General features: G+C 39.3%; 1 protein-coding gene across 1 annotated transcript; it reads left to right on the top strand.

Annotated features, from left to right (window-relative positions):
• The first annotated feature begins 9,316 nt into the window (after positions 1 to 9,316).
• LOC110620073 (inositol phosphorylceramide glucuronosyltransferase 1) lies at positions 9,317 to 14,213 on the top strand. Its single transcript, XM_021763650.2, has 10 exons — positions 9,317 to 9,719; positions 10,269 to 10,389; positions 10,927 to 11,112; positions 11,655 to 11,818; positions 12,212 to 12,319; positions 12,434 to 12,571; positions 12,663 to 12,779; positions 12,930 to 13,188; positions 13,270 to 13,393; positions 13,945 to 14,213. Exons 1-10 carry the CDS (start codon positions 9,480 to 9,482, stop codon positions 14,078 to 14,080), a joined length of 1,593 nt encoding a protein of 530 aa, XP_021619342.1. The 5' UTR covers positions 9,317 to 9,479; the 3' UTR covers positions 14,081 to 14,213.
• Positions 14,214 to 18,415: the final 4,202 nt, after the last annotated feature.

Raw genomic sequence — 18,415 nt, forward strand, 5'->3', positions numbered from 1 at the left:
CCCACTAAAGAAACGCCCTTTGCACTTGCCTATGGTACAGAGGCCGTAGTCCCAGTTGAGTTGCAGATTCCTACTCATTGAGTCCAATTTGCTAGTGAAAGCACTAACGATGACAAGCTAAGAAGCAACCTGGATGCCCTTGAGGAAATCAGGGAAGAAGCTCAAATCCGAACTGCCGCCTATCAACAACGGGCAGCATGATACTACAACCAAAAGGTCAGAGAAAGAAGCTTGAAAGTGGGAGACCTGGCCTTAAGAAACCTGGAAGCCACAGGAAAAAGGGCGGCAGCTGGTAAGCTAGCACCGACCTGGGAGGGCCTGTTCAAGGTAACAAAAGTAGTCCGGCCAGGAGTATATTGGATTGAAGATATGCAAGGGAATCATGAGCCCCACGCTTGGAATATCCAACACCTAAAGAGGTATTTCCCCTGATATAGTTGTAAAGAAAAACATTGTATTCTGATAAATATGAAGGAAACAAGTTATTTACACAATGAGATTATCTTTATTATCATGAATAATATTCCTCCATGAAAAAGAAAGGTAGGTGTACAGGATCCCCTAGATTTCCTGACACCACAAACCAAATTGAGAGCACAAACAGCCGGCGGGGCCCCGAGGTCACCCCGAAACAAAGAAGACCGGGATCCCCTAAGAACTCCCAGAAAAACAAAGCAAAAAACAAACCAGCGAGGCCCCGAGGTCGTCCCGGAAATACAAAGATGACCAGGATCCCGTAAGATCTCCTGGAGCAAAAACAACCGGCGAGGCCCCGAGGTCATCCCGGAAATACAAAAATGACCAGGATCCCGTAAGATCTCCTGGAGCAGAAACAACCGGCGAGGCCCCGAGGTCGTCCCGGAAATACAAAAATGACCAGGATCCCGTAAGATCTCCTGGAGCAAAAACAACCGGCGAGGCCCCGAGGTCATCCCGAAAATACAAAAATGACCAGGATCTCGTAAGATCTCCTGGAGCAAAAACAACCGGCGAGGCCCTGAGGTCATCCCGGAAATACAAAAATGACCAGGATCTCGTAAGATCTCCTGGAACAAAAACAACCGGCGAGGCCCCGAGGTCATCCCGGAAATACAAAAATGACCAGGATCCCGTAAGATCTCCTGGAGCAGAAACAACCGGCGAGGCCCCGAGGTCGTCCCAGAAATACAAAAATGACCAGGATCCCGTAAGATCTCCTGGAGCAAAAACAACCGGCGAGGCCCCGAGGTCGTCCCGGAAATACAAAAATGACCAGGATCCCGTAAGATCTCCTGGAGCAAAAACAACCGGCGAGGCCCCAAGGTCGTCCCGGAAATACAAAAATGACCAGGATCCCGTAAGATCTCCTGGAGCAAAAACAATCGGCGAGGCCCCGAGGTTGTCCCGGAAATACAAAAATGACCAGGATCCTGTAAGATCTCCTGGAGCAAAAACAACCGGCGAGGCCCCGAGGTCATCCCGGAAATACAAAAATGACCAGGATCTCGTAAGATCTCCTGGAGCAAAAACAACCGGCGAGGCCCCGAGGTCATCCCGGAAATACAAAAATGACCAGGATCTCGTAAGATCTCCTGGAACAAAAACAACCGGCGAGGCCCCGAGGTCATCCCGGAAATACAAAAATGACCAGGATCCCGTAAGATCTCCTGGAGTAAAAACAGCCGGCGAGGCCCCGAGGTCGTCCCGAAAATACAAAGAAGACCGGGATCCCCTAAGAACTCCCGGGAAAACAAAGTAAAAAACAGTTGGAGAAGGCCTTAAGACCATCTCTAAGCCAAAATTCTTCATATCATGTGCAGAGACAATTCATAAAAATACAGTTCCGACCTCACAAGAAAAATGAGTCCAAAGGCTACCAAAGAAAGGCCAAATTCTGACCTCCCGAAGGAGTTCGGAACACTATAACCAAGAAGCACTAAAATCGAGAAATGATCGCTGACGCTAAGCTGGCTCATCTAGCCTAGAAAGAGGTCGAGGCAGCAAATAGCTCGAAAAACATCCAGGGGTATGAGAAACATCACAGGCCATAGGTACAAAAGCCCAAGTAAAGAGTAAAGAGCCGAGCTCCCAACTCGGATAGACTCGCCACATAAAAACGCTCGAAAACATAGAGGAAGGCAAATGAAGACGGAGGACCGTGTTCATAACCAAGAAGAAAGGAAAAGCCATTTAAAATAAGCCCACACAAGCATATACAAGAGTTTAATGATTTACCCCCTCACCACCCATATCATGAAAGGTTAAGGAGGTAAAGGGGGCAATTTGGGAAGAAAAGACCTCAGCTTCATTTCCTGACAAGTTAGAACTAAAAGCAAAACGGCAGCCCTGCTAATCACCATTAGAGGGTATGTGATCTGACTTCTCATGAGTTCAGACAGTTAGCTAAGAGTCGAGCTCATGACTAAAGGCTAATCTAGTTCAGAAAAAGCTTATGAATAAAAATATAGAGTGTAAGCATTACAGTTACGAGAAGGAGAGATAAATTATAAAGCGAAAAATAGTTCAAGTAAAAAGAAATTAAAATTTCATTAAGAATACAGGGCTGTTACAATCTACTTATCAGACGAGGTTGAAGGAAAGATAGTCCTTAAAGGACTTACATTTGTAAGAACATCCTCGCCTACATTATGTTTATTTACAACTGTATCTGGAGGAAGCCCGGCATCCTTTGGGTCAGATGCCTCAGTATCAACAACAGGGGCAACCTCTAACCCTGGATCGAGGTCCTCCCCTTCAGATTCGGGGTCGTCTCCTTCAGACTCAAGGGCTCCCATGTCCTCCCCATCCGGCTCGGACTCTTCTTCAGAAGATACAGCTGACGGGCCTTCAACGCGACAGTCCCCTCTAGGCATAGGGAAATCATCTTCTCCATACAACACCGGCTCACCATCAGAGTCCACTTCGGCCATACGAAGCTTTGCCAGAGGAGTATCAGGAGCATGTCTGGCCTCTCTTATACCGCGATTGTAACCAGTTACATACATGCGGAAGGCTTTTTGAAGAACAGCAGACTTCATATCTGCAGAGGCCTTATATTCATCAAGATATGATTCACAGGCCTCAGCTATAAATGCCTTCAACTCAGGAGAATCCTTGTAGTCCTGAAGGTAAGCTTCACAGGCCTGCTCAATCTTTCTTTTCAGCTCCTCCGACCCCTGATATTCCGCTAGACACCTCTCGCGTTCTAGCAGGACCTTGCCTTCAGCATGTTTCACCACCTCGAGTAGGGCTGCACATTTACGTTCCAAAGTCCTGACTTCATGGTTAAGCTGTTGATGGCGAAGTTGGGACTCCTCCGCCGATGAAGCCAGGACTCTGATACGTTCAGAGCTCGTGCTCAGCTCCTGCTCAAGGACTTCCACCCGAGCTAGGGCCCTCTCCTTCTGAGCATTCACCTCATTCAGGCGAACTTGAAGTCCTTCAGAATCAGCCTTTAAGGCTTCATATTGGCACTGGACTTCATTCCTTTGACTTACAGCCTCATCTCTTTCCTGAAGAGCCGCTGTCATAGAAGACAGCTGCTTTGAAACTTCCACACAACGAACTTCCACCTCAGCTGCCCTCTCATTAGACTCCTTGAGAACCCTGTGAGTACGAGACAACTCTGCTTCCAGAGATTTGGTATGCTCTGCTGCCTCAGCCGCTCTGCCTTCAGCTCTTTTAAGGGCCTCCAACGCAGAGTGCAACTCCACCTGGAGGGACTGGGAATGTTCCCGGGCAGCTAGAAGATTGCCCCTGGCGTCATTGGTGGCAGATATATTCTCCTCCAGGCGCGCCTCTTCAATCCGGCGATCCACGGACTCCCGGAGGGAGTGGTCGCGAGCGTCCACCTCCATAAAAAGACCCGTCACCTAGTAGGGTAGAACAACCGTCAAAAGAAAGAAATAAAGAAGACCAAAAAAAGAGAGAAAAATAATTTACCATCAAAAGCATCTCCCTGATTGTATTCCCGAGCTCTTCACGAGATCGAGATCGGAAGGACGCTTGCTCCTTGGTAGAACTGGCTAAAAAACGAGTAAGGGCAAGCAGGCGTGGATCCGAGGCCTCTGTAGCTCCGCCGAACATCCGTTCTCTAAGAAATTTGGCGACGGCATTGGCCGGAGATTGAGAGGTGATGTCCGCCACGTTCAGAGTGTCGTTGTCAGTAGAAGACAATAGAGGTACAACAGGAACATTTTTTCCTTTCCCAATAGGAGGAAGGGCAGGAGAAGATCCTTTGGAAGCCCTGGGCTTCTTCTGGGAAGGAGGAGGGGCAGATGTTCCATGAGGCGCTGGACGCTTGTCCCCAGTTTTCCCTACGGGGTCTCCAAACTCAGACCTGACCCCCACCGGGGCAGGGGCATCCCTGGCAGGCACCTCCAAGACGTCATCCTCCACAAGGACGATCTCTTTTCCCTTCCCAGGGGCCTTCTCATCCTCAGTAATGGGGGACTTAAATTTTCCCCCTGACACCTCTTCAGAAGAATGAGCAAGACCCAACTGTGCTTGTTCAACGACCTCGGTCTGCTCCACAATGGCTAGAGAAACTTCCCTCACACCCTCTGAAGAAGCTTGAGCAGACTTAGACTCTTCAGTAGGCTTAATAGTCAAGGCCGACTTGCCACGACTAGATGGCCGAGATGACTTAGAGCCTCGAGAGCTCAGCTTAGGATCTCGAGAGGAAGCCTTGGTAGGAGGTCGGCTAACTTTCTTGGAAGAAGCAACTTGAACCACCTCTGCAGCGACCTCAGGCACCGAACGCCCAGCCCGAAGGGCATCGAAAATTGCATGCATATTATCCCGAGACAGGACTAAGTTCTTTGGATGCTTGATCTCTTCCATTTTAACGTCAGAAGCTGCAAAAACAAGAAACTATAAAGGATTAGCGCATTTTATAATATCATTTACAAAGAAGAAACGGAATCACTGGACGAGGCACTATACCCGTGTCCCGGATATCCCTAAGATTAGACACGAACATACACTTCTCGACGTCATACTTCCTCTCAACAGAAGTCAGTCGAAGCAACCCCACCTGCTCAATAAGGCTCAATCGGGGCAGGTCATTGCAGCCCGGAGGAACATCCTCCCAACTTAGATCCACTTCCCATGATAAGGCGGATTCTAATTTCAGCTCCGCCACAAGGAAATTCTCAACCCATCCCTTTATGGAATCCTTGTAGCCCGTGAAAAGAGACAACCCACTACGGGGGGAAAAATAATAGAAATTCTGAACCGCCCTAACGAGACGGAAGAAAGTGACGAACAGACAGGCCGTGGGTGTGAAACCCCAGCTTCGGCAGATGGATTCGAAACAACTCATGAACAGAATAGAATTTGGGGATAACATCCGGGGGGTTACTCCGAAGTATTGGAAAACCTCGACAAAAAAAGGAGTAAAAGGGAAAGGTAAACCGAAATCCCTCTATTTGAGAAAAAAGACTATACAACGCCCCCTCTGGGGATCCATCAAACCAGGGGTGAGGGTTTGGAAGAACTATCCTTTCATTTTGGAAAGGAGCATGAATAAGATAAAGCGGAGTATTTAAATACCTCCGAGAAATATGTTTATTTATGGTAGAAGAAGTGATATGCGACCTAAGATTAGCGACATCCGGGAGCTTTGGACCCTCCATGGAAGAACAAAGAAGCGTACCTGAAAACGCAATAGGGTGGAAAAAGCAGAAGAAGTTGCAGGAAAACAGAGAGCAGAAGAGAGCGAGTTTCTTCAGAAGACAGGGAGAATTCGAAGTGAGAGGCAATAATGAGATGAAACGTTGTTCTGAGCAGTTTTGTCTTGGAGCAGCGCGATCATTAATTGCTCTCGAAGTTTACCCTCTCAACGGTTAGATAATAACCGGCGAGAAGGTAAAGGGGCAAGGAGATGACCGCTGGGCTTCTCCACCCCTACAAAGGGCCAGGCCCACGACAATAGCCCATCAGCCGAAGGCCCATACGCTATCTACATAAGATAAACCCAAATTGTCAAAACCTTGAGACCGAGCTCCAATTGAATCTCTCGCTCAGGACGACCTGACACGCAAAATGCACATCATCACCGCTCAGGCAGTAAAAACTAAGGAAAAAGAGTAAGTCATAGAAAGACCCAAGGAGACAAACAGGGGGAAGCATGATAAAGGTCAGACCAGCCTATCACCTAAGAAGGATCATCATTAAGCAAAGGCCAGGAGCCCAGAACGAAGCGATGAAGACGCCTCGGAATCCTACAAAGGTATGGGTCAGAAGCTCAACCCATTGATTAAAAGCAAAGCTCACTGGTCGGTTAGTCCAGCTCGGAAAAAGTAAATTGAAAGCTAAGGGAACTTAGAGCTTGGCTCATTGAACGCAGACAAAGCTCGCAGGCCGGTTAGTCCAGCTCGGAAAAAGTAAATTGAAAGTTATGGGTCAGAAGCTCAACCCCTTGATTAAAAGCCGAGCTCGCAGGTCGGTTAGTCTCGCTTGGATAAAGTAAACCGAAAGCGAGCTCGCAGGTCGGTTGGTACAGCTCGGAAGGAGTAAACTGAAAACTCAGACTGGCTAAATGGATTCTGGATCGGATCAATTAAAAGGCAAGAAAAAAAAAACAATATCGTAGACTTCTCCGAGAAAACCACGAAAACAGTCTCAATATCTCATTCATAATAAAGAAGGAACAGTTCGGATATGAACGAAAAAACGAAAGTTTCATTACAGCACGTTACGAATACCCACATTACAGAATAAAAAGCTATCCTCAGAGGATTTACATGACCAAGTACATCATCTATGATTACATTACTATCACCTGTCACACTATCCTAGTTTTCGATACAGAGGAACTCTCGGATACGGAAAACGAGCCCTGTAGGCCAGCCGAGTTCTGCTTCGTTATTATAGGGGAACTGAATAAGTTGATTCCCATAAGTATTTCTCACTGTTCCCCTGTAGGCAAACATTCGGTTGCCCAAGTGTGATTCACGGTACATTCGAACAAGCTCAGATATTATATGTTGTTCGTATATCACGCATGAAAAACATAAGTCTTCGAGTTACGGCTTCAAGCAGATCACAAAGCATATATTCGAAGGCATCGACGGAAGCTTGACTGAGTGCAGCAGATCTCAGCCTCTCATAATACAGGTATTCCACACCAAAGGGGACAATAAATTGATCATTTTCGCCACCTCCATTTATATCAAAAGCAGACAACAGGGGCATCGGGGAAATTTCCTTCTCGAAGGAAGGTAAAGGCAAAGCAGACCTCTCAACAGCCCACAGCCTCTTTGGAGCTCGAACAACAACCAGAGGAGGAGGCCAGCCAGACGATCTGGGTAAAACAGTTTCAACGACCTGCCAAATGGCCCTACCTATCAACCGCCCTACTAGGAGGACCGCTGAAGCAACCTTCAGACTCCCTCGAGGTAATATCAGATTTTCAAGAGGTTTGGACTGACCCATCTTTATCTCAGGTACTGCAAAAAGTTCCAAACAGAGATAAGTCAGGATAATCTTTTATCAACATAATGAAAGCAAGATTAGAGCAAACCTCTGGGGCAACAAGGCAATGAAGCCCCAGGCTCACCTCAATCCGTTTGAAGAAGGCGTCAAATAGGTTCTTTGCAGAAAAAACAGGAGAATCTCGCTGGAAGAAGGAAATAGACAGAGGGCAGGAAAGAAAGACTCCCTTTCTCCGACAAAGGGCCTAAGAGTGAAGAGGAGTTGACGCTGATATATACTCAAAATCTGAAGTCTTAGCACAAAGTAAAGTAACTTTAGACTTTGAGCCTACGATGTCAGGACCTTTAAAAGATGTTCATGGAAAAGGAAAAAAGAGGCATGTCCAGGCGATAATGACAGGAAAGTAAAAAGAGCAGAGTATACGAGAGGTAAGGAAAGTCCAGAAAGGGAAAAAGGCAGATAGGATTCAAGAAATGAGGAGTGACAAAAAGATGAAAGGGAGTTATGAAGGCAGCTACACACGAACAGGCGCGGTCATAATGGTTCTCGATATTCACCCCCTCGGCAGTCGGAGCAATAACTGCCAAGAAGGTGAAGGGGCAATTGATGACCGCTGGATTTTCCTACCCCCAATCCTGGGCCTAGACTACGACCACGGCCCATGAAAGGAAGGCCCGCACGCCCTCTCAAGTAAAACAGGCCCGGATCACCAGATCCCTAAGGCCGGACTCCACCAGATTCTTCCTCATCGAGATCGGCCCAGCCCGTATAACCTCCCCACGGATTCCTTCTCCTCCTGCGTTCAGCGTCCAGCCCAGCTCTCGGCCCAGCCCAGAATCCAGAACGAGACTCGTCATACAGCCTGGCAGATCCGCTCGAGTGTACGCACGGGGGAGAATCAGAGGCCGTTACGCATGGAGCAGGCGCCGATATCCTCGTACGCCCATATCTGTATGGCAGAGACGCGTGGTCCAATCATGGGAGAGCCGTTATACGTCACCAGCAAGTAGGAAGAAAAGGATAAAAGGGATACCCTTCTAGAGAGATAGGAAGCTTTTCTCTTCAATACAAAAACTCTTGTAAAATCATATTCTATTGGATCTCAGATCATCAATACTTGTGAAGGTAATTAAATAATTTTTAGTGCTTCTATTTAAACTATAATATAAACATTATAAATTATTAGAAATCAATATAAAGTTTGGGGAGCCAATTAACGAAAATTTAAAATTTGTTATATTTGTTTAAGATTTTTTTATAAATATTTAGAAAGACTAATAAAACTGTGAGAGATTTAATAAAAAATCAATTTTTATTATACTTACTAAAATGATTTTAAAAGTAGTTGGAGGAGCCAAAACTTGTATTATATTAATATATTATAGAAGTTTAAAATATTTAAGTTATTTAATACATATAAAATAAAAAAAAATTGGATGAAGTTTGAGCACCGAGACTCTCACCTGCTAATGGGGTTTCAAAGGATGTCCTCCTTCTTCCAGCATATCCGTAATTGAAAGCAGTTCAAGAAAATAAGAATATTTTAATTTAAATTTGCACCAAATAGATCTATTAATAGAATAAAATATTTTTTTCAAAGTTTTAAAAATAATTTATATTTAAAATTCAAACGAAAAGACTTCTAATTAAGAGAAAAAAAGACTAATGCTTAACTATTAATTTGAATAAGATTCACGTAAAGTTATAATTGTAATGTTGCCCACAAAAAGCTTTTAATTTCACTTGGATCAAAGATTCGTTGCTTGGGTCGGACTTGTGTATAGCCCGGCCCGGAATTTCTGGGCAGAGACATGATTGTTATTCTGTACCCTGTCGCTGTGGATTATAACCTTCAATAAGAGAAAAGTCAAAAACGATGCCTTGTCGACTTAACGAGTAAAGAAAAAAGGAAATTTCAAAACCTTTTCAAACATATCAAATACAAAAGGACGCAGACGTTGCAGGCCATACCCAAAGCCCACAGATCATTCCTTTTTTGGCTTTTGAATTTCCTCGAGAAAATCTGAGTTTTCTAATCCAAAGCGCAATATTTTGAAGAATTTATGATGAAATTATCAAAATTTGTAGCTTTGCTTTTGTTGCTTGCTTTAGTTTCGATTCAATCTGGAGCTTCGATTCGATCGCAGAAGACTGAGCAGGCGTATGTGACGTTATTGTATGGAGATGAATTCTTGCTGGGAGTTAGGGTTTTGGGGAAGTCGATTAGGGACACTGGATCGAATAAGGACATGGTGGTTTTGGTCTCTGATGGTGTCTCTGATTACGCCATGAAGCTTCTTGAGGTAAGTAATTGTGCTGATTTCGGTTTAGTTGGTTTCCTAGAAAATCCTGGTTAGAATAAGAGTAAAATTTTCAGCAATTGTATCACGCGAGAAATTTAGTTTCAGGTACTTCTTTTTAGCTCGCCGAATTTTATGTGTCTTTGTAATGAAGAAAACGTAACTAAAATGTAAATTGGTTAGCCATTAGGCTTAGCTAAAAGGCTATTTGATTTCTATGTTTAATAAAGTTCAGCTTTATTAGGAGTTCTGTCTGGACGCTTTGGCAGTACAAAGTGTTATAATGCCCCTATTAACTAAACCTTTTGCTAATGAAACTAGGTAGATAAATGAAGCTTATTATTTCAATTTTTCTTATCAATATGAAGTCTGAACTTTCTTTTTATTAAACAAAGAGGTGTTCACTGAAACTGCGTGTAATACAGCTATTGGATTATGTGAGTTGAAAATTTATAGCAATTTTGCACATTTTCCTAAATTTTACTTGGTTGCGTTGTGAAATTTTTGGCTCTCTCCTTTTTATTTGGGTTTTACTGATTGAATGGTTCACAGGCTGACGGTTGGATAGTGGAGAAGATTAGCTTGTTGGCAAACCCTAATCAAGTGCGGCCAAAGAGGTTTTGGGGTGTATATACCAAGCTTAAAATCTTTAATATGACTAGCTACAAGAAAGGTAAATTTACTCCTTACCAAATTTTTGTGAATCTATGGATGAAATGTTGTTAATATTCATTTAAATTTTTTTTATATTTTTTTTTGCCATTTGTCCAAGTGCTTCCCAGAAGGATAAAAGAAAAGATGAAATAGGAAATCGGAAATAGGAAATAACATATTGCTTTTTGGTTATCCGGAGTGAAATCATTGGGTTTTGATGTCTACTGTTTTAAGTTTGTTCTATCTGTATGTGCTTGTTTGTTTTCCTGAGAGTCTAAGTGAAAATCCTTGTGATGTTATCAATATAGAGAGTAAAGCTAATGATTCTTGCTACAAGAAGAAGATGAACAATTATTTAGAGCAAATAGTTATATCGGTCTCAGCATGTGTTTCAAATCTGCCTATGTAAGATTTGTTACCTTTGCTTTTATATGTCCTTTCAATTTTGAGTCTGCGTTTTGATTTTGTGTTTTAATCCCTTTTTCTTTGCTAATCATTGATGTGGCACTTGTCTTATTACTATTGTTGATACACTCCTGGTAAACCATTTGTGCAGTTGTATATCTCGATGCGGACACTATTGTGGTCAAAAGCATCGAGGACCTATTTAAATGTGGAAAGTTCTGTGCAAACCTGAAGCATTCTGAGAGGTTGAATTCAGGAGTCATGGTAGTGGAACCTTCTCAATCAGTTTTCAATGACATGATGAGCAAAGTGAACACTTTGCACTCTTACACTGGAGGTGAAGCATTTCATTCTCTATCATTTCTAGTTGTATAATCCATTGCCTGTATCATACTCATCAATTATGATGTTTTCCTTCATTTGAAAATTGTCTTTGCTTCAGTTAGCTGAGTATTTAACCTTTGGACTTTTAACTTTACTAAACTCAAACTCATGCTGGACTTCCTACTGGACTTGATCTATGTGCCTGTGGGGCAGGGGGGGGTGATGCGGGAGGGGGAAATGGTTTATTTCTATACGACAACAACAATGAAGGGTTTCTTTTAGGCACTGCTCGAAAATTTGAATTATTTATGGTTTCAAATGACTTGATTTTTTACTCAAATACCAGCACAACCTTGAACTCTTATATTTTTCAGTTTTCTGGCTCAAGATGATTCTTGGTGCTAGAGACGCACATGCCCTGCTACTTAGAAAGGAGCTACCTAGTCTTCTTGATTTTATTATCTTCACGAAAATATCTGTTTTATTTTTATCTCTTGTATGGGAATTATCATTGAAGTTTGTGCTGATTTTTCTTCCTTCTGTTTTTCTTAACAGGAGATCAGGGGTTTCTGAACTCATACTACTCTGACTTTCCCAATGCACATGTTTTCCAGCCTAATTTACCCCAGGAAGTGTTGAATTCTAGACCTGTTCCTGATATGGAGCGACTCTCTACTCTATATAATGCAGATGTTGGTCTCTACATGCTGGCTAACAAGGTACTAGATTCATAAATATTACAATGATTAATGACATGCTGATGAGCAAGTTTTAATTGTCTAATTATCTCTGATAGTAGATTCTTTCACCTTTGCACCTAAGAGTACGGGTGGTTTACTACCTGTGCTTCAGTATCATAAAATATTTTACATTCTGATCCTGCTGAAGTATGTAATCCTTATTACCAATATTTCATGGGTTGATATTTGGCATAGAAATCAGTTTGCTAGCACCGACTCTGAGATTTTCATTTCTAGTTGTATTTTATTGAAGGACTATTATTGTGAAGTCCATATAGCCTTTATTTCAACTGATTAGAGGAATAATTCTACTTACTTATTTGTATTTAACTTCCAAATTAAGTATATTGACCTTTTTGTGTGCTTATGCAGTGGATGGTAAATGAGTCTCAACTTCATGTTATTCACTATACGCTTGGCCCCCTTAAACCTTGGGACTGGTGGACATCTTGGCTTTTGAAACCTGTTGATGTTTGGCAGGTTTTTACTCTGTCTCATAACAGTATATTATATATATATACATATATATATTAACACCACTGGAGAGATTTATGCTTTGGCAGAAGTTAATTATTTTCTTTGCTAATTCTGCAGGCTGCCAGGGAACAGCTTGAGGAATCCCTTCCTGGAACTGGAGGTGGCAGAAATCCAAATGATGAATTGCTTGTCAAGTTTCTTTTCATGTTACCTTTATGTGCTGTACTTTTCAGTTATTATCGATCATTTCTTCAGGTTAGTTGTTTTCCAATTATTTGTCATTCAGGTATTTACAAACTTTTTTATTTTTTGTCATTTGGATTTGATGATGTATATTTTGGAGCAGACACGGGCATTTTGCAGAAGTTCACTATGTGATCATATGAGACATCTCTATTACAGAATTAGGTCTAATGGATATGCTGGTGTTTCTTCATCATCTACCTTCAATTCAGCCAATCATGTCAGTCTCCTCTTCCTTTTCTTCTCAAGTTAATGGGAATTGTTGCTTACAGCATAACTATTCTCTTAAAAATGGTTCTGCATGGTTGTCTTGTATTTCCTGTCTTAGTTTGACAACTTATATTTCTTAAATGTTTTTGATGTGATACAGGTGCCTGGCTATTTGGGTGGACTTTCCATCATTGTGTGTTTTGTGGCTGCTTTGGTCTCCCTTGCATGTGGCCTCGCAATTGTGCCTCGTCAAGTGATGCCTTGGACTGGTGTAATCTTAATGTATGAGTGGACGTTCACAATCTTCTTCCTTTTATTTGGAGGCTTTCTCCATTTGACCTATCTTTGGGGAAAGATGACAGCCACTCAAGTATCAGTTGCCTCTCATCCTGAATCTCTTGATGATTACTCTGGGAAAGGTTTGTAGACTAGGATTATTTACAGCCAATTCTTATCCTTTAAACTCGGAAAGTTTGCTAATATTCTTGTAACTGTGGCAGGCCATCTGCGGCAAGGATCATCTTGCGATCTTGCTGCTTGGTATTATGGGTTAGGAATGGCATTTTTGGCTATTGCTGCCCCAGCTTTACCATGCATCTTTGGGATTACTGCCCTGTTTTTGAGGTACTTTTCTTCATCATTTGTATTGAATGTCAATATTTTGATCATCTCCATTTAAGGAACTTGAATTTTTCTTTCTTACATTTAGCCTTTGTTTGTTTTAAGAGATTTGGATGGAAAAGAAAAGAAAAGGAAAGAAATATCATTTCCCTATTTTCTTTTGTTTGGGTTGGAATATAAACAAAAGAAAAGACAAAGAGGATTTAAAAAATGGAAATTAGATTTTCAATTTTCTACAAGCCTTTAAAAAATCTCTCCCCCATTGGGGTGAAAAGTAGGGATTTGAGGAAGTAAAAAGGTTTAGAAAACTGAAGTTGCACACCAAAGTTACATGATGAGGTTGTATAGTAAAAATAGACTTTATTAATTCATTCCCCTTGTGTTTTAATTAAAGTAACCGAAAAATAGAACTGAAAATTGTTTCTTTTCCTTTCTTTTGTTTTCCTCTATTTTGTTGCTTTTCATTTCCGTTACACAATTAAGAAACCAAATAAAGGCTTATAGACCCTTTCGAAGAGGCGTAACTGAAACATGGTATGTGTGATTCTTCACAGGTTAGGCTTGGTGGTCGCTGGAGGCATTGTTTTGGCATCTTTCATGACATACGCTGCCGAGCACCTTGGAATCAGATCATTTTTGAAGGGTTTTGAAGATCGGGACACGACACGAACAAGGAGTATATGCATCTGATGTTGAAAGCCATCTTAAAGGTGTATTTGTAATTTATTTAGCATTAATTAATTGGGATTTGATTTGTAAGTCAGAAATGCCTTTATTCAAAGGGTTTTTGTTATAATATTCTTTGAGGAACATGTTTTAATCATTGTTTTTAACAATGTTTCATTCAATTTTGAGCCTTCCAAAATGAAATATAGAAATGTATATGTTTGAAACTTTCAGGATGCTGATCGCATACTTGCTGGCTTGATTATGGTGCATGCCCATCTCTTCAAATGGCAATTGATGCCATGGATGGTTAGTATTTCCATATACGCTGCTTCACCCAACCTTTTTTAGGGATATGTTGATTCATATTCTGAGCAAATTCTGGGCTAACCATTAAAATTAAAGAGGGCTAAAACCGTCACTTTCAAAATGAGAGTGGCAGACTCAATCTTAATCGAATAGAGGACTTATCATTCTGTCCACCTCACTGTAGAGTAATATAATAGTGGAGTCCTCTAATGGCTGATATAATACCAAGCCAATAGACAGTGATTGATTTTACTGGGGACAAACAGTGAAAACTTTCATAGGAGCAATTGCCTTCTAAACCCCATTAATGAAAAAGGGACATCAATCCAATTTGTATATGTACTTGCTTAGCATTTCAAAGAAAAACCGTTATTGAAAGGATCCAAAATCTCAGAAGCAAGCAGGCCCAGTTGCTGAATATTCATGTACCAAACTCACTGAATCCAACAAGACATGACAACAAAGCAATCCACCATAGAAGCAAATCCAAAATATGATATTAAATTTTGCCACTAAGAGAAGCCAAGTTATCAAGTCAACAGTAAGTGGAGGTTTATTTAAAAAGAGCAGCAACAAAATCTTCATGGATATTGGTAGGTTTTCCAATATTATGTCTGCTTATTTCTTGTTTGAATTGATTCTTCTTTAATTTTAGTGAACTGTCACTCTGAACTAACCCACCATTGATAATGATTATATAATGAGTCCTTTGATGAGTCATTAGCCAATAGAAAAATGATAATTGATAGAGTTGCATCCATCTTTTTCTTTTTTAGTTTGCATGCCATTTTCCACTAATCAGGACACATGGCTTGGCTGCTAACTCAAAAAGAAAATTTAATAATTAAAGGGGAAAATGACATTATGAAAGTTGGACATTAGCGCATCATCATCCTTATCCTAAAGTTATGCTTCATGACAACTATTAAACTTCCCTAAAGTTGCAGAAAGCTACAATACATTGAGAGAAAATTGTAGCTTCAAAAGATTCCACATTCCAATGGGTATCTTCTGAATCAAGATACCTACCCACATATGTCGTTTCGTTACCATCTGATTGCTCATTAACATTAAGAAAAAAGATGGAAAGAAAAATCAAATTTATCACAATTTAGAAGCTGCCAAGAGAAAATTAGAAAGATTGGATTTATGCACTGGACTACACTTCACACTTTTATATGCGTTTGATGAAATCTTGAATTAGTGTCTCTTGAGTGTCCCAGAAGGCCAGAACATGAAAGGTTGGCACCTTTATACAGCGATATACAACCTAGGACTTAGAACATACATTTGTGGGTATCATGAATTTAAATACATTGTCCTAATTCCCATGTTTTTGGAGCTAACTGACCCATTCTTCTCCTGCAATCTATATTTCTAGGTTTCATTGAAATAACAAAATCTTGGTTCTTGAATATCTTTATATAATGGCAATAAGCTAGCTGGCTCTTCTTATTTTATATTTTTAGGAGAAGTGACTTTTGTTAATTGATTGGGGATGGCAATAGAGCGGGTCTGAGACAGGGATGTAGCTCCTTGTCCCAACCCTATAGTGACTCTTGCTAAGTGATAGCAAACCTCTCAGAAAATGTTTTTCGAAAATAAGATTTTAAACATGATCAGCAGCTTAGTTAATTCAAGGTTTGAATTGAAACTTCATGATCGTTTTGTATATCCTTTTCTTTTACTTCACAAGATCATTCATTCTTCTACAAATAGATCAATAAGAAAATAGCTCACACTCTTCATAAAATTATGGATTACAAATAAGAACTAATAAATAAACTGAAGATGTCATAGAAAAGCCTCACGACCTGAAAAAGATATATTTGCTGAGACGGAAAAAAAAAAAAAAAAAAAATCAAACTTCTGCCAAGATAGCTGAGAATTCCAATGAATGAAGATCCCAATGAGTTATTTGGACCATCTGTAATATAGTTATGCATAATTTAATTTAGATATAGATATATATATGAATTGCTACTATATCTGCCATGCACCCAGTGTGATATGAAGACAATTGTAAATGACAGCTTGCAGCAATTTAGATTTTGGCAGCACATATTTAAATGGTCCCATCTCAATAATTCAGCTTTCAGTAATCAAATTATTTTCCTTTATCATTCAGTTCCTTATTATTAACAGAATTATATTTTCACAGCCATGAAATTTGAGCACTAGCTACCGTTTTCAGTCCCTTAATTGCTGGTCTTGAAGCTAACGGACAAATGGTTAAGGAGAAAACTAGGTTAGGCAGACAACCAAATATAACATCAAATCCATAATGAACAAGAAGCAAAAGAACTACTTAATACATGTAGTCTCTCTTACAGTGTTAAAGCACACACCAAAGTACTAAGGTAAGAAGAAAATTTGCTTGGTTGCGCAAAAGACACAGAAAAAGAAATAAAGTCTTGGGATATTCTAACATGAAACTGTAGAGTTTTATTTTCATTCTAGTTTTTCCTCCATATTCTTGGCAACCAAACAAGGAAACCAAAGAAGAAAGACGAAAAGGCGAGATGTAATTGAAAGCCAAGCATCAGACTTGCCTAGAGGTTGGATTTCCTCAAATGAAGTCACCTTCCAAGTTATGGATCTTCAGGCCACAGCTTCAAGCCTAATTCAGTATACCATGGAGCAATATTCTCCTTAAACATGGATGAAAGGTGACATCTTAGTGATCTTCTTCTCATCTTCAAGAGTTCCATCTTCTTCTTCCTTCTTCAACTCTTAAGATGACCAAGAACCCAAGCAGTCCTATAATATAAAAGAAAAAAGAAAGAAAGAAAATTTAGTCAAGAAAAAGAAGAAGAGGATATTATTTTTACCATTGATTTTGAAGGTGCTGGGTATATGTATATATATATATAGAGAGAGAGAAGGGGGGGGGGGGGGGAGAGAGAGAGAGGAGAGTAAATAGACAAAAGATAGAGAAGTTCTTAGTTCTTGGTACTGAAGATGGAGGAGACAACAAGTGATCCTATTGAGAAATAATGTACATGTGTGAGGGTCTACTTCACATGTTTGTATGTTGCTGTAATGGTGATGAGAAAAATAAAAATAAAAATAAAAGATAAGTATATATAATATTTTATTTATTTTAAAGAAAAATTTATTATTTAATCTTTAAAAGAAATTTATTAATTAATTTTTTTAAAAAATATATTAAAATATTTTTAATATTTTAAAAAATTTATTAATTAATAATTTTTTTAATTTTAATTCTTAAATATTCTATTATTTAATCTTTATAGTTTGAAAAAAATTTATCAGTTAGACTATTTAATTTTTTAAAAAGTCTATTATTTTAGATTTTTTTATACTCAATTCGTTTTATATTTTTTTTATTTTATTTTTTTATATATATTAAGAAATATATTTTTTATTAATTTTTAATTATATTTATTTTAAATATATTAAATTTTATTAAATATTAAAAGATATTTTATAAAATTTTTTATAAATAAAATAATAATAGTTCATATATATATTTTTGTAATTTAAATATGAAAAATAAATAATAATTTTGAGACAATCAAATGAAAAGATAAATAAAAATTATAAAACGGATGGAATATTTTTTAGCGATTAAAATTAAAATATTAATTAATAAATTTTATAATATATTTTAATATATTTTTTAAAATCGATAAATTAATAAATAAGTTTTACAATATGAGGGAGATTAAATAATAATTTTTTTATTTTAAAATTAATTTATTCATTTTTCAAATTAGCTGGAATCAGATTCATATAAATTCAATTGAGTCTAAAAAGTTTCACCTTTATTGACATTAAAGTGGAAACTTAGGTCAGAAATATTAAATTATTATAATGAAAATTATCTTTTTTTTAAAAAAAAATTAACTTAAGAAATTGCTCAGAAATCAACCATTTTGGAAGAAATTTGGGGATTAAATAAGCGGAGGCATTGATGCATCCGAGATTATTTGGTGATAATTACAATACACTCCAAATGACAAATTAATTCAAAGAATATTAATAGGAGACGGCAAAAACTAAGAAAAAGTCTAAAAATAAATAAAA

This window comes from Manihot esculenta, chromosome 8 (assembly GCF_001659605.2).
Source record: "Manihot esculenta cultivar AM560-2 chromosome 8, M.esculenta_v8, whole genome shotgun sequence".
Taxonomy (NCBI): domain Eukaryota; kingdom Viridiplantae; phylum Streptophyta; class Magnoliopsida; order Malpighiales; family Euphorbiaceae; genus Manihot; species Manihot esculenta.